Source organism: Diorhabda sublineata, chromosome 2, assembly GCF_026230105.1.
Source record: "Diorhabda sublineata isolate icDioSubl1.1 chromosome 2, icDioSubl1.1, whole genome shotgun sequence".
NCBI classification, from domain to species: Eukaryota; Metazoa; Arthropoda; class Insecta; order Coleoptera; family Chrysomelidae; genus Diorhabda; species Diorhabda sublineata.
Genome location: NC_079475.1, coordinates 38057888 through 38080371, shown reverse-complemented (window position 1 = coordinate 38080371; position 22484 = coordinate 38057888). Strand labels below are relative to the sequence as shown.

The 22484-nt window shown below is 32.9% G+C and overlaps 2 protein-coding genes across 3 annotated transcripts; both read left to right on the top strand.

Annotated features, from left to right (window-relative positions):
* Positions 1-180: 180 nt before the first annotated feature.
* Positions 181-3337, top strand: LOC130453270 (translocating chain-associated membrane protein 1). Its single transcript, XM_056792909.1, has 7 exons — positions 181-544; positions 624-788; positions 1171-1499; positions 1647-1756; positions 2389-2572; positions 2822-2931; positions 3059-3337. The coding sequence occupies exons 1-7, from the start codon at positions 416-418 to the stop codon at positions 3136-3138; spliced, it is 1107 nt and encodes a 368-aa protein (XP_056648887.1). The 5' UTR covers positions 181-415; the 3' UTR covers positions 3139-3337.
* A 1140-nt stretch (positions 3338-4477) lies between these two features.
* Positions 4478-22091, top strand: LOC130453046 (ubiquitin conjugation factor E4 A). Of its 2 annotated transcripts, XM_056792638.1 has the most exons (12): positions 4478-5218; positions 5273-5556; positions 6862-7194; positions 9239-9445; positions 9502-9608; positions 10464-10655; positions 10715-11003; positions 11062-11207; positions 13710-13859; positions 14588-14831; positions 14914-15281; positions 21847-22091. In XM_056792638.1, the coding sequence occupies exons 1-12, from the start codon at positions 4699-4701 to the stop codon at positions 21983-21985; spliced, it is 2979 nt and encodes a 992-aa protein (XP_056648616.1). In that variant the 5' UTR covers positions 4478-4698; the 3' UTR covers positions 21986-22091. The 2 variants fall into 2 exon arrangements, with proteins under 2 accessions (XP_056648616.1, XP_056648617.1); XM_056792639.1 differs by lacking the exon at positions 6862-7194 and having other exon boundaries at positions 4615-5218; positions 21847-22089.
* Positions 22092-22484: the final 393 nt, after the last annotated feature.

The following is a 22484-nucleotide window of genomic DNA, read 5'->3' as shown; positions in this document are numbered from 1 at the left end:
ACAGTCTTGAATAAGTTTTTATTATAAGAAAAGCTTTCTATTTTCAGAATTTTGAATAACCTTTATCAAGAAAATATATAAAGATTATTATAAATGACAATAAATATAATTAAGGTGACTGTAGTATAAACCACGTTACGACCTCTCAATTTGATAAACAGAAGACGACAACTTTTGACAGATTACAAAAATGTCACTTTAACATTGCAAATACTCCGCTCTATGGCAAATAGGAAGTGTCGATGTCTGGTGTGACGTGTCTTTGCGTGGCACTTGCGGTACACTTGGATTGTTGTAAATGTAGATTAGTGGGGAAACACTTTTCGGTGGCAACTGGTGGCGGAGGTAACTTAGCTAACATAAGTTTATTATAAAGTAACATTTTTAGTATTAAAAAAGGATAAAACAAAAAAAAATGGTAAAACCTGTAAGAAAAACCTCAAATAAAAACCCACCAATATTTAGTCACGAATTTGTCATACAAAATCATGCTGATATAGTTTCTTGTGTTGCAATGGTGTTTGTAGTTGGCCTTATGGTCCAGGTAAGAGTAATATCGTGAAGTGATATTGACATAGTTTTACAGGAAGGAATGTTTGTCCATAATAATTATTTTTATTTAGGCTACGTCACCATTGGCTTCAATTTTTATAACTCTGCAACATAATGTTACTGAAGCTGGAGAAGTGCCCCTTTACAGCCCTGGGGTAAAAGATTGGGCTTGTTTATTTTTCTACAGTTTAATATGCATAGTGATTCATGCTATTATTCAAGAATATGTATTAGATGTGAGTATTACTTTCAGAAAATTAATAACATAAGGTAGTTAAGAGGTCAAACAAGGTTAATTTAGTGAGTTAAGAATGAGGTTGAAAGGGAAGTTAGTGATTTAGATACATTTTTTTTGCATCTGTTTCACAGGATATAAGAATTTAGCTTGTTCAGATGAAACATGAAAAGTACTTTTTCCACAATCTACTCACTCCCTAGCGAGATCTAGTACTAAATCTGTAAACTATATACAACTGATAAACCAATGGTCTGTTTGGAAGGTTAAATAATTACTTTAGATTGTATTTTTTTTTTGTCAAATTAAATGAAATCCAGGATTGGAGAAGATGATAAAGAATGAAACAACTGTTAAATAATTTATATATATTTCAATTCCAGAAAATTTCTAAGAAATTACATCTTTCGAAATCAAAACTGGCAGTATTCACCACTAGTGGACAATTATCCATTTTCTACCTAATATCTGCAGGATGGGGTATTGATATTGTAATTAAAGAGAATTTCCTATTTGATATATCTCGTTTATGGTCTGATTACCCATCTCCAATGCCTTTCTTAACTAAATTGTATATAATTATACAATTGGCTTATAATCTCCATGAGATTCCTGAATTGTACTTCCAGAGGACTAAGAAGGAGGAATATGTCGGAAAGGCTACACAAAGTTTGGCAGCTTTTTCACTTATTTTCATTCCTTATTTTTTGAAGTGAGTAAATTTCTATTTTGTAGATTTATATCAATTGAAAAAGAATATTCTTTGAAATATCTAAAATAAATAATTAATTATCAACTGATATACTTTGAAACAATTTATCACTGTTATTAATTATATTATTTACTTTTCATTTCGCAGCTTCAATCATTTGTTGGTATGTTTATTGGTTCTCCACCATCTTGCAGAATTAGTTTTTCACATTTTCCAACTAGTTCAAACTGTAGATAAAGATGAAAAATTCTCTAAAAGTAAGTTTTTATTTGTAACGAAATTTTTTTGATTAAAAGTGAAAATTGATTAACCATATAACATAAAACGGAAGTATTTTTACAGATATTTTCTGTTAAATGTATACCACTTTCCAAAGTGAAATTATATGCTATTCTGTTGTAATTAAACAAAATATTTCTGTATGTTGATGAAGCTAGATAATATTCTGCTATTTTATATATTTATATTTGTCAACAACTGTTATAATAGAACTTTCTGCGACAGACCTCTCTAGATACTCATTGTTCCGGTATTTATATTATGAAAAAATCAACTTTATCAAATTCTACTGTTTTGTTTGAATGGAGTTGTATGGTAGCATGTTGGCACATATTTCTCACATTTAGTTGTACCAATTTACAGTATGTAATTGTTGTATTGTAATTGTATATTGTTCTAGTTAATTTATAGTTTATGTTCACCAAATTTCATTCTTCAACAAACAATAAATAAGAAGCAATAATCATTTGAACTACAAAAAACAAAACAGTTCTATTATTGATATACATATAACTGAAAATATTTGTTTTCATTATTTTAATAATTATTCAGGTACTAAAATAAGGGTATTTGGAATTGAAATAATGTTTTTGATGATTTTACATTTTAGTTACCTCTATGGTGTCAAACTGCATACAACTATCAGCTCGTGTTGGTAGCATAGTTTTGGCGATTTTGACTTTATGGTATGGTTTAGCACTTGGGGAACAAAAAGAACTGGATCTACAAACTGGTTACTTCAATACTCCCGTTATCCGTATTGGTGTCTTGGTAGGAGTTCTCGGGCTTCAACTGTGAGTATTTTATATACATTTAAATTTCAATTTTTTCATGTTTGTTTTGATATTTTTGTCTGTACACAATTTTTTGTTACTCACATTGTGGAGTGTCTGGATTTTGTTTATATTTAATAAGAGCATAACTAATTTCACAATTTGAAACTCACAAATTTTGTGTTTTTCATTATGATCCTCCTTTTTGGTTGTTTGAATAAAAATAATATTTTTCAAATTATTTGATAGATAATGTGTTTTCTATTATAGATATTTGACATTCAACATAATTAGTCAAGAAATTGCCAGATCTCGTGAATCGCAAGTACTCAATGTTACTCCTAAAACCAAGACACAAAAGAAAGATAAATCTAAGAAAAGTAAGTAAGAAGTTGAAATTCCTCGTTTTTTTACGATTTTCTTCCTGTATTGAAATTAGTTTTAAATTTAACTACCATTTATAATGTATAAATATTTTAATGGAGTGTATTAATTTTTCATTTGTAGGTAAGAAAAGTGATGAATCAGATTTACCTGAAGTAGATCAAAACACAAACAAGACTTTGAAGAAACAGAAAGCAAAATAAATGTGTTATAAACGCGCTCTATTTTTTTATAATTGATTTTTATTTTTCCATCCGTTCCTATAGTATATATCACATGTTTAATTGAAATTGTCTTTTTTAAAAAGATTTATTTACATTAAGTATATTTTTTTATTACAATAATAATTGTAAGTTTGTCAAGTCCCTCCAAAATCCATTTTGAATAAATTGTTGAATAAACTTTGAGTTTCATTTATCAAACACTGCACAGAATTTCCACAAATGGTTAAATGTTCATTCTTAAATTGTTCATAGTAGAATAATGGGTGACTAAGAGCCGTTTGTCACATACTCCTTCTGATAGATCCGTTGTGCCCCACTTACATTACCAAAGGCCGATGTCCTTTAAAAAGCCTATCAGGCCCTTTTGCTTTGACCTTTTGACAAATTAGGATCTGAACCTTAACCACTGCGGTGGCTTGGCTCAGCTGCATGATGACCCTAATCAACGCGTCAATGAAATTCAGCAACTTTTCTTCCTTAATGCTAGTATCGGTTTATCTAGATGTAGATTTGATCATCCCTCGTCTCGGCAACCTTCCTTCTCCTTTTTTTCCTCCACACCACACTCCCTTGTCAAAAGGGTAATAGTTCCATGATCCTTTGCCCTTCAGGGGAAGAGAACGATTTGTTAATGTCCCTGCTCTTAGGGTCATTAAAATTTCACGAAGACATAGCTCAAAGCACTTGATTTGGGCTCAGGTACTATCCATACCGCAGCATGATTGCTTCCGCCTAGGGTTTAGCCAATAAAAATAAGCCGCTCTTTGCACCGGCACCCCTCCTCATACCGACGTAAGTGCGTCCACTGGGGCTACTCACCAACGATTCCTTGAAGGGGGCTATTAAATTGTTTATTCACGTAAATAGTTATAGAAATCGCATGAGTTTAACTCTCAAATCTTGAAGCGAAAAATAGTAAATTAATAACTTTCCAAAATAGCATTGCAAGCAATCCGCAAACAATCTCAATTTAAATTTAGGTATAAAACACAAACATTTAACGTATCATTCTCACATATATGAAAATACAATTTCATTTTTTAAATTTCGAATATACAGAAAAATATTTTTTAATTTTTTACTTAGAACTTCGATGATTTGTTACAAATTTCCGAATATTGATATAGTAGCGCAATTTAGTTTATCCATCTTAGCGCTAAAGATATCGAAATATACCCCTCATTCTACAACATCATATCATATAACGTTTTTTAGTACATTTGAACTATTTTCAGCTTACATGGTGACTGATGACATACTTTGACAAGGCTACTATTAATTTTTGTCGACATTCAATAAAATCTATAGCTTTTAGTTAAAAAGTTACAGAGAACTAATAGAAATAAGATTTATTTTGTGATTTTTCAGAACATTTGGAGTAAGCTTCTAAAAATGCGAAAAACCAAATTCATTGACTAATAAATATAAAAGAAGAATTTATTACTTCATTTTTCTTACGTCACTTTCGTTATGTCAACAATTACATGTATGATTTGTCAAAAATCTTGTTTTTTACATTATTAATGATTTCGAAAAATTATGTCAGGATCAAATCCTTTTTCGGGTCTATTTGACATCGAAGAATCTAAAAAAACTGGCAATCTTAATGATATACTAGAAAATATTTTCAGATTCACCATTAATCCAAATAAAACTTACAATCAAGATTTACTGTATTTGGAAGATGTTCATAATGTTCACGAAAAAGTTGATTTAGACTTAAGTTTATTACAGTATGCCTTATTTGAAAGACTATTTTTATGTAACGACAATTCTGATTTGAGAAGTGACACAGAGAGCATACAAGAAACCAAAGTTATTACATACTTATACCATTGCATGCAAAATTTGAATAATCACTTAGGCCAATTAAGTTCTGAACAGTATGAAGAAGTTAAAGATAAAATTTTACAAAATGTTGCTACTGCTATTATACAACCAGACGTATATTCAGGACAAAATATCTCTGAGGATATTTTGGGTATATTAAAGAATGGTGAAATTGGGGCGGACGTATTTTTTATAGAATCCATTAAAAGAGTTTGTATAGAAGATACCAGTAAGTAGTAACAATTATTTTTTCAGGATTCTTAATAAAAATGAACATTTCTAGGTTTGGATTCTCTGAAATTTCTTGTAGAATCAATAAATACTATAATAGTGAATGAATTATTTAAATGTAGTTTGACTGATGTAAATCCTTGTATTTTCAATTATTTCGATACTATACCTAACTATGATATATTAGCAGATGTATTTATAGAAAGCTGTTTTCCTAAGAAAAAAAATATTGGAGGCGAATTCGCCCTAACAGTAATAGGAGCAATTTTGAATCATTCTGTATTACCTAAAACTCCTGTTGGTAAATTTATACATTTTACAAATCCTATGGACCAGGTAAGCCTAGTTAAAAAATAGTGTTCCAATAGTTTATAGTGTAAAATGAAAAGTTGGTACATGATATATGCCTATCGGTAGTTGAAATCGAGTAGAAATATGAGTCATATTGATGCAGATCACAATTTTACATTTGAAATAAGATTCTACCACTTATTTTTACAATTTTAGGTATTTCAATCGCATTTAAATTTTCATTACTAATTATGAATTGAAGAGAAAATTTTATTTTTTACTTTCAGATATAATGTAATATAAACTTTTAATGCTTTTTGGGTAATAAATGAATCAATGTTTTAAATTCTATTCCTAAATAAAATAATGCAATTTTTAACCTTCTTCTCTTTGGCTATAAGGCCAACTGCACAAGATGCAACTATTTTGAAAAAAGGTTGCAAACCAGTTGATCTTGCAACAGTTGCAATAATTTTTCAATCAAAATGTGAACTCTAGGCTGTTGGTAGCAGCTCAAGAACTGTCTCAGATTGCAAAGTAGTTTCATTAGAGTCACCTCATTTGCTGCACTTTGCTATTATACGTTGCCTAGGTTGCCAAATCATTGCAAGATCAACTGGTTTGCAACCTTTGTTTCAAAACAGTTGCATCGAGGGCGCTCGGCCTAAGGATGTAAACCCATTTTATGGTACCATCAAACGGACTTTTTCAGTCTTCACTTTAATAATTGTGTGCATCATTGTTGTTTAGTTCTGCTCAACTATTTCCAAGCTCAAAACGTTTTCCACTACCTTTAGGTCCAATACACATGGAGCAATTGAAAAGAATCTAAACTCAAAACTAACTGGTTGTCAATTGATTAATGACACACACAGCAGACTCAATTGTGAGTGAAACCTGACTGACTTTTTGGTTTATAACAACTCGAGGTAGTTAAAATTTTCAACAATTTTTAACTTTCCAGACTTTTCTTTAAATAAATAATTGGGTTTACTCTCTTGAGCTTGCTTTTTACTTAAAAAAATAATAAATATTGCACCAAGAAATAAAATAAGTGAAGACAGTAATTTTATTAGAATGTATTACTCGAACTCTGGTGATTAGATTGAAAACCAAATAACCTTCGTTCATTGAAACCCTTGAAAGGCAAGTGATTCGAGTTGCCAGATCAAGTTTCTTTAAACCGGTTGCTCCATCTGAAGCTCCCCATTCAAAACAAAGGTTGTTACTCATTGCAAACTGGTAAGAAATTTGCGTCAGAAATGAGTTTCTTTTGAGTTGATCCTTTGGTATTCGGCCTTACAAGTCTTCATTTTAAATCATCAACTTCCGATTCCTTTATTGTTTCAGATGGGAAATGCTGGTACGGAAAAATTCCTTTGGGTTTATCTTTCTAAACAGAATCAGCATTTACATAAATTCTTTCTTGCAATGTTAAAGTGTAGTCCAAAAGTAAAAGAAAAAACTTTATTGTGGTTGGGGAATTGTTTGCATACCAATGTCAATAGAGGCAAAATATGGAACACTCATGCTCCCGAATTAAATCCCGCTATATATACTAGTGTGACAGATGGTTTTATGTTGAATTTAAGTAATTTGTTGTTGAGTTTGTGTCAACCGTTTTGTTCAAAAACTAATGACGAAAGGGTATTGAAAGTGGATCCGACATATTGTGCAGTACCAGTAAGTAGATTTTTATTTTGATTGACATGATTATGATATATGTAGAAAATAACAATAACATATCAAGTAACAAAATAGAAAATGAACTACAACAAATGTTAAAGAAAAAAAATGGAGTTAGTATTTAAAAAAAAATATTATCGGAAGAAGACAGTGAAAATGAAGAAGATGATATAAATGATGATGATATAATACTATAAAATGAAGAAAAGCCGACGGAAGTGAAATGTGATAATAATCAACAAACTGAAACACAATAAAGGGCCAGACAAAATATGTGTGGATGATTGATTGGGGGTTGCAGTTATGCAGAAGTTTCCAGAGGGTTTACAAGAAGTTTCTAGAGGATATATACAAGAAATAATTAGAAAATAGCTGATTTTTTGTTATAAAAGGGTTCTCCACGTTTAAATATCTTATAAGTATCGTAGAAAATATAGTTTCTAGAAATATGTACGATGATATCAAAAATAACTTGTTCCACTTGTACATCCCTTCCTATAATAAAATATTCTTTATTTAATTTACTTAATACCGTACAGAAAATACTAACAACAATAATAAATGAAAGACTGAAGAAGATAGTGAAACCAGAAATAGGGGAGAATCAAACAAGGAAAAATCAACAGTAGATGCCAAGTGACCGAAAAAAGTTGATGAGCACAATATTAGTTTGCTATAGCTATTCATCGACTTCAAACAAGCATTCGACAGTCTGAAAAGGACATGGATAAACTACAAGTACCCCAAAAGTTGATAAGATTGATGAAAATGACTATGCTAAATTCTAGGGGAAGGGTAATAACAAAAAAAGGACCGTCTGAGTTGTTGAAGATATAATAAGAGAATGTAATGTTCTTCTTAATTATTTATATGATTTCTATTCGTGAGGTGAATTAATAAACACTGTCTCTTAAGTTCTTAATTAATTAAATACACTACACTAACTTATAATAATTCACTTATCAATATCACTTAACTAATTCAAATAATTTATTTAATTTTTTCGGTTACTTTCTATTTTGGTCTGTTCACTACGACTATTTATTAGAAACTCATCTAAACTGCGCTACATAAACTGTTTATATATCCCAAAGTACTTCTCAAAATATCTAGAAAATAAAAATATAAAACGAACAAATAGAAATTATTTAAAAGAAACAATGTAAATAAATCCCTTGTTATAAAAACTTATGAAAACAAAGATCAAACGAATTCCGCGTATTTCGTCAAAGGTGGCGCCTTCGCCAAATTTCAGAATTTCACTATACCCAAACAGGACCGGCGCCAGGGCGGAAATGAGTTCGTAACAGTGATATTGATAGAAGTATCATTAATAAGTGAATACAAGTTATAGCATATGCTGATGATTTAACTATAATAGCAAGTGACCGAAATAATTTTGAGGACACATTAGAAAAACTTGTAAGAGAGGCAGGAAAAAGAGGATTGAAAATGAATCAGAAAAAGACAAATTATATGGAAATTGAAAGTAGGAAGGAAGTTCACAAACAAAAGTCATGTTTTGTTCGTGTAGTAGACCGCTAGGAACTTGATGTTTACATGCTTAAATGCACTCGGATTTTTTTATTTACCGACCATAATCAATGGTAATTGGTTTCTTGGTCATTTTAAACCCGGGCCCGGGTTTCCCGCTGCGAAGCTAAACTTTTGTTTGGCAACGCCTTGTAATTTAAGCCGGTTTCGTCAGCACTGTAAACCTGCTGAGTAGAATATCTCCTTCGGTAATGATAGCAGTGAACTCATCCAGATAAGCTTGTGCCGCAGCTTTATTTGAAGATAATTGCTCTCCAGTTATTGTCAACTGGCGGACGCCACGACGAACTTTCCATCGGTACAACCACCCATTGCTTGCAGTAAACGATTGATCGTAACCATTAATTAAAGTAAATTGTTCAGATTCGGCAATCCGGACCGGCTTCGGTCGCAATTAGTTCGGATTAGCGGGGTTCTAGTGCACTTTAAAAACTAGTAGTCGATTTTTTTGGACCAACACCAGTCACAGTGTTCGTAATTGTTTTAGAATGAAGATATCGAACAAAAACATATCCACATGTCTGATATGTCTACTGAAACTTGTTTTTTACCAGTATCCTCTGATGATACTTTAGAAGAAAAAAGATTGATGGCGAATAGTTATAATTTCGTAACTGAATGTTTCTTTATGGCTCACAGATCTATAGATTTAGGATTTAGAGTGGGTGTTGATAAATTAATTCGCCAAAATCACGTAAGGATTATTTGAATCATATCAATAAAGTCGATAGAGGTGTTTTTGATTTCCAGGAAATGGGTAGGATTCAAAGGGCATTTAATGAAGCTTTACAACAGGCCGGTGGTAATTCAGATTTAGTAGGTACAATTAAGGACAGAATGAGTGATGAATTGACAAAGTGAGTACAAAAAAAAACACCTGATGTTGTAATCGTGTTGGTGTAGTAGAATGAAATTCGCAATTGAGTCGGTGTGAGTAAAAGTGACATCAATTTATGGCCAAATTGAGTAACTACCAAAATTAATGAACTTTCCCTTGGGCACAAAAATTTTTTTGTATTTTCACACTCCATATGGGGTGTGGATCCAAGGAAAAGTCAATATACTCCCTCCCTTGGCCACACTCCTTTCCATACGTTTTTTCCATTGATCGAAGCAGTGCTGGATGTCTTCTTTGGTGAGTGCCTTCAGGAGTTCTGCCGTTTTTTGCTTTACCGCTTCCATCGACTCAAATCGGGTCCCTTTCGAAGCAGATTTTATCTCCGGAAACAAAAAAAAGTCGCACGTTGCCAAATCTGGTGAGTACGGCGGGTGTTCAAGCACAGATAGCGCGTTATGTGCAGGTGCGTTGTCCTGGTGCAAAATCTGGCCGTTTTTTTACGACCTAGTCCTCGCAGTGTTGCCAAAACTGACAAATAGTAAAACTGGTTGACATTCTGATCCTCTGGAACACATTCAGTCATCATGATATCGAAAAAATGATCAACATTGCCTCGAATTTTGATTTACTCTCTCGGCTCTCACTAAAGCGCTTACACTACTCAAAAACACCCGCACGTGATAGAGATTTGTCTCCATAGACCTCTTTGAACAATTTATATCACTCAGTCGGAGATTTTTCCCAATTTAACGAAAAATTTGAGATCGATACGTCGCTCCTTTGCTCAAATTTTGATGTCTTATGCCACTTTCATTCTAACCGGTTCAATTGGTTCCAGATATACTAATTCGGTATTATTCGATGCTCCTTTTAGGTATTTATCATTAAAGTGTGCCCTGTCGGATCCAGATATGTTACAAAAAATGTTCGATTTGATATCGGCAACATCTTACTGGTTATGTCAGGTTTCGGTTCACCGACACACTCCGGAATCGACTGCGTATGCACCGTTAAAAGAATTACCAGTAAATTTTCCGTTAGATACCAGAGTACCAGATACTTTGAAGTGAGAATTCTGATGAATATACTCGTTAATCATCGTTAGTTTATTATATAAATTTTTAGATGCATTCCAGAATTTTTAGTTGAAAATATTGTATCATTCCTAGTATTTATAAGAAGATTCTCGCAGAAAAGTTTCGAAGAACAAGGATACGATAAACTCAGTCCGATATTGACGTTCATTTTAGTTTACATGGGTTCTAGACGTCACATGAAAAATCCACATGTTAGAGCCAGATTAGCAGAAGCTTTAGAGTCCCTTCTTCCTTTCCATAAGGATGAACCTCAAGGAAACAACATAGGAGGTGCACAGAGGAGGATGTTGTTCAATGAACATCCTCATAAAGGAAGAGTGAGATGTTTAATTCTTATCCTTGCTTATTTTATATATATTTTTTTTTTATTTTTAGATTGTTGAAAATTTGATGAATGTTTTTGTAGAAATCGAAATGACCGGACAAAGTGTTGAATTTGAACAAAAATTCAATTACCGTAGGCCAATGTATGCCGTATTTGATTATTTGTGGGAAATACCGGAACATTTAGATAGTTTTAGGTGAATATTTCTACGAGGGGAATTCGGGAAGTTTATTATTGATTGTTATTTCCTTTGGGGTTCTTTTAGACACCAATTTCGTTTTATTTTTTTCGATTCAACTATCAATTACAATAATATTTGGTACATATAATGATCATTATCCGATTATTTTCCGATTTCAGTGATCCATAGACAAATTTGATGTTGAATATACTATATTATTGTTTCTGTATGCTTAATCAATAATGGCTTTTTATCTGGCCCACATTGTTCTAACGCAAATAATATACCATGGAAGGAACAAAATATTTAGTCAAGATGTCGGAAAACCTAAACTATAATGTATCTTCGATCTGGGTGCGTCTAAAACCTGTTATGTTTTAAGGGATGACCCAGAATATGGGCCAATTGCCCTCACCGTAGTCAGACACTGACAGGACACGGATCTTTTGCCACATTTATTGAAAAAATTGGAAACCTGCACCTAATGCGGAAAAATATACACCAGAGAAGTGACAGAAACGACGCCAAATAAAGAAAACTTAATCCCGTTGATGGCCAAAACCAAACATGAACAAAATCATGAAGATAAAGGTAACAGAAGAAAGAACCCGACAAGAAATTAACTAGAAAACAAAAGGAGAACAAGAACTGGCAGCAGCTGATGGAGAAGTCCGCGTGGATGGTTCCAGTTTTTGCGGAAAAGAATTTTTAGCTGGTAGGCGTTCGGGCGACATTGCTACGATTTTGCTGTAGAATTAAACAAATATTGTCCCGGCACTCAAATGCTTGTGCTACCCGAAGAAGAAATTGATTTTCAAAAGATAATAGACCAAATATCAAACCTTTTATTGGTACAATATAAGTACATCAAATATGAGGAAACTATGTTTGCAATACGTCGCACATGAAGAGCCTCAGCTGCTTTTGTAGCAATTTCTGTCCTCATTTCCACTTAGACGGTTTTAAAACCCTCCCAAAACCAATAAATTTGGATGTTGCTGCAGTATACACTGATTCTGAGGACACGAAACAACAACTCATCTGATAATGCAGACACTCCCACCCCAACATAAGCGAATCTTTTTCGTTTGAGGAACACGCTACCGTCTTCCAAACCGAGGTATTTGGTATGTGGACGTGCAATACACAATCGACGCCGCAACAACGCAGCAATTTCGATCTGCGCAGACAGCAGAGCTGCCATACAACGAATAAAAGCAGTTTTAATTAAAAACAACTCATATTTCTATATATTAAAGATGAGAGTTGGCCTTGTATGTGGAAATCCGGGATGGTTGCAGCCCCCACTGAATTCCCAGTTGTTGGAGTTGAGTTTAATTTGTTCGTGATGTATCGGTTGAGTCCTTTACTGCCAACTTGGCGGCTGTACGACTGCAAAAAAAAATAAGGAAGAAAACAGGAATACAGATGTATATCATCAAAGGAAGAACGAGTAGGTAGAACAGATTTGTATAAAAAGAAATTTATGCTCCAATATGTAGAAAACTGAATTTATATTTTTTTAAAACGTAACCAAACAGGGATTTGTTCTAATTTATTTGTTCTCTTCTCCAAATAAACAAAAAATAAGAATGTACATGAAAATTATTATGCAAAAAAAGTAGAAGGAAATTAATAACGATAACTGGAATTTTTGTGAGCACAATGGTAACAAAAGCAAAGAAAAACTTACCAGTGAATATAAAGAATAATATAACCTAACATTTTGGTGAAATTTCACACTCTTGGACTGTAGATGGAGGACGATTAAGGATATATACCGAGGTTTTATCGATATTCTCGATTGGGGTGGAAGGAGGGATAACAAATTAATTTTTTCAAAAACTTTAATCCCGACAGAACAACTTTATAGAGAATCTGGGTACCTTGATATTAGAATATCGTTATCACGGTTTTCCAAAACAGACATTAACGCTTATACAAGATGGCGCAAAAAGAAAGCACGAATTTCAAACCAGTATAATTTGCTTTAGTTCGATTACATACAAAATGGACTCACATGAATACAATGTTCAGATTATCTAATTTATGACTTAGTTCATTGGAATATCGACATTCACTGTTTGTAGTGAACTGATCAAAATTCCTTTTTCAAAGTTTTCCATTACTTTTGACAATCATCGTTCAGGATGTGCTGCATTTGCCGTCAAGACAAGCTCAGATTTGGAGAGCGCCGCTTAGTGGAGCGGCGAGGACTTTGAGGAACCGACGCCCTAACTCTGTTGATATTCTGTGGAGTTGGCGCCGTGCAAAAACGACCAGGCAACTCCTCGAAGTATTGTGTTGCGATTAGGTATCGAACAGATTCATTACTTTTGAAGAAATGTTCAACAGCGATACGCCACGGTCCACTGCAACTAAAACTGGACGCTCTAACCTATAAAACAACCAGACTCCGACCCTCCCACTCCCGTTACTCAACTCAAATGCATGCATTCTTTTTGCGCCACCCATTATAATCGTTTTTTTCAACAAATCGTATTAATTTTTATTCAGACAATTAGCTGAAGAAGCGGAAACGAATATGGAAGCAGTAAATCCTCCTTTATTTTTAAAATTCTCCAATTTATTAATCAATGACGCAATTTTTTTGTTGGACGAAGCGCTAGCGAATATGGCGAAGTTAAAAGAAATGCAACAAGCACAGTAAGTAACGAAAATCGCTTAATGATGTTCAGTTCTAATTAACTAATGTTTTTATGCTTTTAAATCGTTCTGATTGTGTATTGCGGTAAACAAAACATGATAAACAAAAAAAAAACGGGGGAAAAAACAAAAAAAATTAGTTACAGAAGTGATTTTGGACGCTTCCGATTTGGTTAACCGGCTGCAGTCCACTCAGATGATGATCATTTTGGTTCCGGAGTGAAGTGACGGATCCATGTTTCATCAATTGTCACATATGGACCCAAAATATCTGATTTATCATTTGTGAACATGATCAAACACCTTTAGGGCCTCAGTTATCTCACGCAATTTCAATTTACGATTAGATATAATCAATTTGATGTTTTCTGGAGTAACCAGTTCAATTGGACGACCAGAACGTTCACCATCATCGGTGTCTGTTTTGAATCCAATTTTTTTGAATCCATTCATTTGAAAATAACAAAAGTAGCTTCACTTGAATGGCTGTCACTTTTTTCTGACTAATCGAAATGTCATGAAATTTGACATATAATCTTTTGAAAGTTGGTACTTCATAAACGTCATACGGATTTGAGAATAGCGGCGCCATCTGTGTGTGGGTCACACGACTTATTTAATTGATGCGATAATTCGTCACGATTGGCGCTCAACGTTCGTTTCTTTCTTCTTTTTAATGAAAAGACGCACCAGACGTAAGAGAAACATTACATAATATTTTTTTATAGAGATAGTGGTGAATGGGCTAATATGAACGTGAGAGAGAGGACACAAAATATTTCTTACATGCACCACATCGGTAATTTAGCAAGATTTGACAACATACTAGGCAAAGATACGATAGGAATGTTGGAAAAATTAACTTCGAAAATAAATCTGGTTTTTACCCATAGTACGATGGTAGATAGGATAGCCGCCATGTTAAATTACTTTTTACTGAATTTGGTGGGACCTAATAAAAAAAATTTCAAGGTAAAAAGTGTTATGATTCGATAATTGCATCTCGTTTCAAATTTCTAATAATCCCTTGAAAGTTTTGGAATTTTATTTTTAGGTAAAAGATGCCAAAGAATACCATTTCGATCCGGCAGATACGGTTTTGGAAATTTGTAAGATTTACGTAAATCTGAAAGAAAGCGACGCTTTTTGTCTCGCTGTATCTCAAGACGGTCGCTCATACAGTCCGAATCTCTTTTCTTTGGCCGAAGATGTATTGTTGAGAATCGGCGGTGGACCATTGATAGGTGAATTGAAAGAAGTAGCGAATAAAGTAGCGGAAAAGGCTAACGAATATATGGCTAATGAAGAAGTATTATCGGAAGCGCCTGAACACTTTTTAGATCCCATTATGTCTACCTTGATGATGGATCCTGTAATTTTGCCAAGCTCCAAACAAATCGTCGATAGGAGTACAATTGCGAGGTACAATTGATTTTTTTTTTCTATTCGAAAATTATTTTTTTCATATTTACCTACAAAATAGCCACTATGGGATGTTGAATATCAAATTTAAAAAATCATTTTCATTAAAAAAATAGTATTAATTGAAAATATCATAAATTCCCGCTACTGTTAAAAATCTACAGAACAACAGGAAGGCCGACAGTAACCTATGGAGGAGGAACTATGAATCTAACAGAAGCCGATGATGGAAAACTTGACACTTTCGGAAAAGGGGTCAAAAAAGTTCAGTGACGGATAATATGAATGCTGGAATTAGAGAAATCTTAAAATCAATATGAATACGATCTCTAGGACACATAAAACGTGACAGAATGGAAACCGGTTAAAAGGAAAACCAAAAAACCAATGGGGAAGTCAAGTAGCAAGTGATCTAAACAAAATGGGAGTCTGTAGATGGTGGAGTAACACCAATCAAAGGAAAAAATGGGTCAAAACCCAAAACATGCAAGAAACTTTAATTTAAAAAAAAAGGAAAATGGATAGAAAGTGGATTGATTCACTAAAAGAAATGAAATTAAACACCAGATGTATAAAATCGTACCAAATACAATCACTAGGACACATAAAACGAATGATAAAAGAAATAATGAAGTTAGAAACAAAATAGAATGGAAGCCCTTCGGAAACCGGCTAAAAGGAAAACCAAAAAACCAATGGGAAAGTCAAGTAGCAAGTGATCTAAACAAAATGGGAGTCTGTAGATGGTGGAGTAATACCAATCAAAGGAAAAAATGGATCAAAACCCAAAACATGCAAGATACTTTAATTTAAAAAAAAAGGAAAATGGATAGAAAGTGGATTGATTCACTAAAAGAAATGAAATTAAACACCAGATGTATAAAATCGTAGCAACTACAATCACTAGGACACATAAAACGAATGATAAAAGAAATAGTGAAGTTAGAAACAAAATAGAATGGAAGCCCTTCGGAAACCGGCTAAAAGGAAAACCAAAAAACCAATGGGAAAGTCAAGTAGCAAGTGATCTAAACAAAATGGGAGTCTGTAGATGGTGGAGTAATACCAATCAAAGGAAAAAATGGATCAAAACCCAAAACATGCAAGATACTTTAATTTAAAAAAAAAGGAAAATGGATAGAAAGTGGATTGATTCACTAAAAGAAATGAAATTAAACACCAGATGTATAAAATCGTAGCAACTACAATCACTAGGACACATAAAACGAATGATAAAAGAAATAGTGAAGTTAGAAACAAAATAGAATGGAAACCCTTCGGATATCGGCTAAAAGGAAAACCAAACAACCAATGGGAAAGTCAAGTAGCAAGTGATCTAAACAAAATGGGAGTCTGTAGATGGTGGAGTAATACCAATCAAAGGAAAAAATGGATCAAAACCCAAAACATGCAAGATACTTTAATTTAAAAAAAAAAGGAAAATGGATAGAAAGTGGATTGATTCACTAAAAGAAATGAAATTAAACACCAGATGTATAAAATCGTAGCAACTACAATCACTAGGACACATAAAACGAATGATAAAAGAAATAGTGAAGTTAGAAACAAAATAGAATGGAAACCCTTCGGATATCGGCTAAAAGGAAAACCAAACAACCAATGGGAAAGTCAAGTAGCAAGTGATCTAAACAAAATGGGAGTCTGTAGATGGTGGAGTAATACCAATCAAAGGAAAAAATGGGTCAAAACCCAAAACATGCAAGAAACTTTAATTTAAAAAAAAAGGAAAATGGATAGAAAGTGGATTGATTCACTAAAAGAAATGAAATTATCACCAGATGTATAAAATCGCAGCAAATACAATCACTAGGACACATAAAACGAATGATAAAAGAAATAGTGAAGTTAGAAACAAAATAGAATGGAAGCCCTTCGGAAACCGGTTAAAAGGAAAACCAAAAAACCAATGGGGAAGTCAAGTAGCAAGTGATCTAAACAAAATGGGAGTCTGTAGATGGTGGAGTAACACCAATCAAAGGAAAAAATGGGTCAAAACCCAAAACATGCAAGAAACTTTAATTTAAAAAAAAAGGAAAATGGATAGAAAGTGGATTGATTCACTAAAAGAAATGAAATTAAACACCAGATGTATAAAATCGTACCAAATACAATCACTAGGACACATAAAACGAATGATAAAAGAAATAATGAAGTTAGAAACAAAATAGAATGGAAGCCCTTCGGAAACCGGCTAAAAGGAAAACCAAAAAACCAATGGGAAAGTCAAGTAGCAAGTGATCTAAACAAAATGGGAGTCTGTAGATGGTGGAGTAATACCAATCAAAGGAAAAAATGGATCAAAACCCAAAACATGCAAGATACTTTAATTTAAAAAAAAAGGAAAATGGATAGAAAGTGGATTGATTCACTAAAAGAAATGAAATTAAACACCAGATGTATAAAATCGTAGCAACTACAATCACTAGGACACATAAAACGAATGATAAAAGAAATAGTGAAGTTAGAAACAAAATAGAATGGAAGCCCTTCGGAAACCGGCTAAAAGGAAAACCAAAAAACCAATGGGAAAGTCAAGTAGCAAGTGATCTAAACAAAATGGGAGTCTGTAGATGGTGGAGTAATACCAATCAAAGGAAAAAATGGATCAAAACCCAAAACATGCAAGATACTTTAATTTAAAAAAAAAGGAAAATGGATAGAAAGTGGATTGATTCACTAAAAGAAATGAAATTAAACACCAGATGTATAAAATCGTAGCAACTACAATCACTAGGACACATAAAACGAATGATAAAAGAAATAGTGAAGTTAGAAACAAAATAGAATGGAAACCCTTCGGATATCGGCTAAAAGGAAAACCAAACAACCAATGGGAAAGTCAAGTAGCAAGTGATCTAAACAAAATGGGAGTCTGTAGATGGTGGAGTAATACCAATCAAAGGAAAAAATGGATCAAAACCCAAAACATGCAAGATACTTTAATTTAAAAAAAAAAGGAAAATGGATAGAAAGTGGATTGATTCACTAAAAGAAATGAAATTAAACACCAGATGTATAAAATCGTAGCAACTACAATCACTAGGACACATAAAACGAATGATAAAAGAAATAGTGAAGTTAGAAACAAAATAGAATGGAAACCCTTCGGATATCGGCTAAAAGGAAAACCAAACAACCAATGGGAAAGTCAAGTAGCAAGTGATCTAAACAAAATGGGAGTCTGTAGATGGTGGAGTAATACCAATCAAAGGAAAAAATGGGTCAAAACCCAAAACATGCAAGAAACTTTAATTTAAAAAAAAAGGAAAATGGATAGAAAGTGGATTGATTCACTAAAAGAAATGAAATTATCACCAGATGTATAAAATCGCAGCAAATACAATCACTAGGACACATAAAACGAATGATAAAAGAAATAGTGAAGTTAGAAACAAAATAGAATGGAAGCCGTTCGGAAACCGGCTAAAAGGAAAACCAAAAAACTAATGGGAAAGTCAAGTAGCAAGTGATCTAAACAAAATGGGAGTCTGTAGATGGTGGAGTAACACCAATCAAAGGAAAAAATGGGTCAAAACCCAAAACATGCAAGAAACTTTAATTTAAAAAAAAGGAAAATGGATAGAAAGTGGATTGATTCACTAAAAGAAATGAAATTATCACCAGATGTATAAAATCGCAGCAAATACAATCACTAGGACACATAAAACGAATGATAAAAGAAATAGTGAAGTTAGAAACAAAATAGAATGGAAGCCCTTCGGAAACCGGCTAAAAGGAAAACCAAAAAACTAATGGGAAAGTCAAGTAGCAAGTGATCTAAACAAAATGGGAGTCTGTAGATGGTGGAGTAACACCAATCAAAGGAAAAAATGGGTCAAAACCCAAAACATGCAAGAAACTTTAATTTAAAAAAAAGGAAAATGGATAGAAAGTGGATTGATTCACTAAAAGAAATGAAATTATCACCAGATGTATAAAATCGCAGCAAATACAATCACTAGGACACATAAAACGAATGATAAAAGAAATAGTGAAGTTAGAAACAAAATAGAATGGAAGCCCTTCGGAAACCGGCTAAAAGGAAAACCAAAAAACTAATGGGAAAGTCAAGTAGCAAGTGATCTAAACAAAATGGGAGTCTGTAGATGGTGGAGTAACACCAATCAAAGGAAAAAATGGGTCAAAACCCAAAACATGCAAGAAACTTTAATTTAAAAAAAAGGAAAATGGATAGAAAGTGGATTGATTCACTAAAAGAAATGAAATTATCACCAGATGTATAAAATCGCAGCAAATACAATCACTAGGACACATAAAACGAATGATAAAAGAAATAGTGAAGTTAGAAACAAAATAGAATGGAAGCCCTTCGGAAACCGGCTAAAAGGAAAACCAAAAAACCAATGGGAAAGTCAAGTAGCAAGTGATCTAAACAAAATGGGAGTCTGTAGATGGTGGAGTAACACCAATCAAAGGAAAAAATGGGTCAAAACCCAAAACATGCAAGAAACTTTAATTTAAAAAAAAAGGAAAATGGATAGAAAGTGGATTGATTCACTAAAAGAAATGAAATTATCACCAGATGTATAAAATCGCAGCAAATACAATCACTAGGACACATAAAACGAATGATAAAAGAAATAGTGAAGTTAGAAACAAAATAGAATGGAAGCCGTTCGGAAACCGGCTAAAAGGAAAACCAAAAAACTAATGGGAAAGTCAAGTAGCAAGTGATCTAAACAAAATGGGAGTCTGTAGATGGTGGAGTAATACCAATCAAAGGAAAAAATGGGTCAAAACCCAAAACATGCAAGAAACTTTAATTTTAAAAAAAAGGAAAATGGATAGAAAGTGGATTGGTTCACTAAAAGAAATGAAATTATCACCAGATGTATAAAATCGCAGCAAATACAATCACTAGGACACATAAAACGAATGATAAAAGAAATAATGAAGTTAGAAACAAAATAGAATGGAAGCCCTTCGGAAACCGGCTAAAAGGAAAACCAAAAAACCAATGGGAAAGTCAAGTAGCAAGTGATCTAAACAAAATGGGAGTCTGTAGATGGTGGAGTAACACCAATCAAAGGAAAAAATGGGTCAAAACCCAAAACATGCAAGAAACTTTAATTTAAAAAAAAAGGAAAATGGATAGAAAGTGGATTGATTCACTAAAAGAAATGAAATTATCACCAGATGTATAAAATCGCAGCAAATACAATCACTAGGACACATAAAACGAATGATAAAAGAAATAGTGAAGTTAGAAACAAAATAGAATGGAAGCCGTTCGGAAACCGGCTAAAAGGAAAACCAAAAAACTAATGGGAAAGTCAAGTAGCAAGTGATCTAAACAAAATGGGAGTCTGTAGATGGTGGAGTAACACCAATCAAAGGAAAAAATGGGTCAAAACCCAAAACATGCAAGAAACTTTAATTTAAAAAAAAGGAAAATGGATAGAAAGTGGATTGATTCACTAAAAGAAATGAAATTATCACCAGATGTATAAAATCGCAGCAAATACAATCACTAGGACACATAAAACGAATGATAAAAGAAATAGTGAAGTTAGAAACAAAATAGAATGGAAGCCCTTCGGAAACCGGCTAAAAGGAAAACCAAAAAACCAATGGGAAAGTCAAGTAGCAAGTGATCTAAACAAAATGGGAGTCTGTAGATGGTGGAGTAAAACCCGGGACAGGATAAAGTGAAGAAAAATAGCGGAAAAAGTCAAAATGTACAATTTTTATTTCTAAAGTTGTCGATATGAAATAACGTCAAGAATTAAATATTCAATCAAAAGTGAAAAAATAATTTCTAAATATTTAATCCGAAATCGTAAATATTTCAAATTGTCAACTACATTAGAAAACGATTATCGTTGGTTTTCTGTTGTGACGTCATAGATTTAATAAAAACATTGAGCAGTTTAATTATCACGAGCTTATCGTTGCCGGCAACGTAGCGTGTGCTGTTATAATACAGTTTTTATTTATTAGTTACATATAAATTTTTCTATATATAAGAATAAATCGGATACAATCTTTTATAGGTTAAGCTTTTACATTGAAAATAAGAAGCATAATAAACTTGATTACTATGAAATATCAAAATAAGTTGAATTAAAATGGTACATCTGGTAGGATCGTCAAAACGAAAAACATTTTCAAATCATTTTTATTGTATAATCGAATTTCTCGGCATATTAGGTGTTTTAGTGGTCGTATTTTTACATTCTGTCATAAAACACCATTTTTCAGGTTGATTAAAGTTTATTTTAGAATAACCGAGAGAATAACTGTCGTATTTACTTTGTATCGTAAGTTCAGCGTTTATTTTATACCTATGACGTCGCGCAATATGGCGGCGGCCTTACTGAAATGTTTAAACTACCTACAAAATTTTAATAATTACAAAAAATATGTAATAAAAGTTGTATGTCAAATTTCAAATACTATTTTTTTTCTCAAACCATGCAAGTACCATATTTGATAGTATTTGACGTTCTTGAATAAATTCAGTTTAGTAGAACTTAAATTCTTCCAAAAGTGACTGTTTTAGTCAGTTGCAAATATTTTTAAGGCATTTGCTAAGCGATCAAACGGATCCCTTTAATCGATCACCACTTTCCATGGACCAAATAATACCACATACGGAATTAGCAGAAGAAATTCGAAATTGGATAGACGAGAGGAAGAGAAAAGCGGGCAGTCAATCTTAGGAATTTTTTTTTTAATCCATTTGTATCTATGCAGCAACCATATTTATCGATTATATCCATATTTTTCTGTTATTTCTTTCTAATTTAATAAATTGTGAGGGGTCTTGAATGTGTTTTATTTATTAATCCACAAACACCAATAAAAAAACAATCATAAATCATATTGCTGCACTAGAAGTAGAAGAACCAGTGACACAAAAAATCAAACCGAGAAAGGAGGAGACACTTTCCAGGAAACGACTATACCTCCTCAAAAAACAAAATGGAAGCAGCAATGAACAAAGAAAATTCGACTATGTACAGCTTTTAACCGTTTAAGTCGCCAGGAGTGGATAAAATATTCCAAATCCTGTTTCAAAACGGACTGGAAGAAATCCTGCTAGATTGATCCGCCTTAGTTGGAGCTGTGGTATATTCCAGAGCTGTGGAGAAGAGCCGAAATAACCTAAAGTAGGAAAGTATAATGGACAAAGCTGTAGAGAACTACATGAGAATAGAA

Bases quoted from the DNA above. Each gene is read 5' to 3' on its own strand.
- LOC130453270 (XM_056792909.1), top strand. From the start codon at position 416: ATGGTAAAACCTGTAAGAAAAACCTCAAATAAAAACCCACCAATATTT. The intron at 1,500-1,646 runs GTGAGTAAATTT...TTCATTTCGCAG, and splicing joins TTCATTCCTTATTTTTTGAA to CTTCAATCATTTGTTGGTAT. The intron at 2,573-2,821 runs GTGAGTATTTTA...TTTCTATTATAG, and splicing joins GGAGTTCTCGGGCTTCAACT to ATATTTGACATTCAACATAA.
- LOC130453046 (XM_056792638.1), top strand. From the start codon at position 4,699: ATGTCAGGATCAAATCCTTTTTCGGGTCTATTTGACATCGAAGAATCT. The intron at 9,609-10,463 runs GTGAGTACAAAA...TGCTCCTTTTAG, and splicing joins ATGAGTGATGAATTGACAAA to GTATTTATCATTAAAGTGTG. The intron at 11,208-13,709 runs GTGAATATTTCT...ATTTTTATTCAG, and splicing joins GAACATTTAGATAGTTTTAG to ACAATTAGCTGAAGAAGCGG.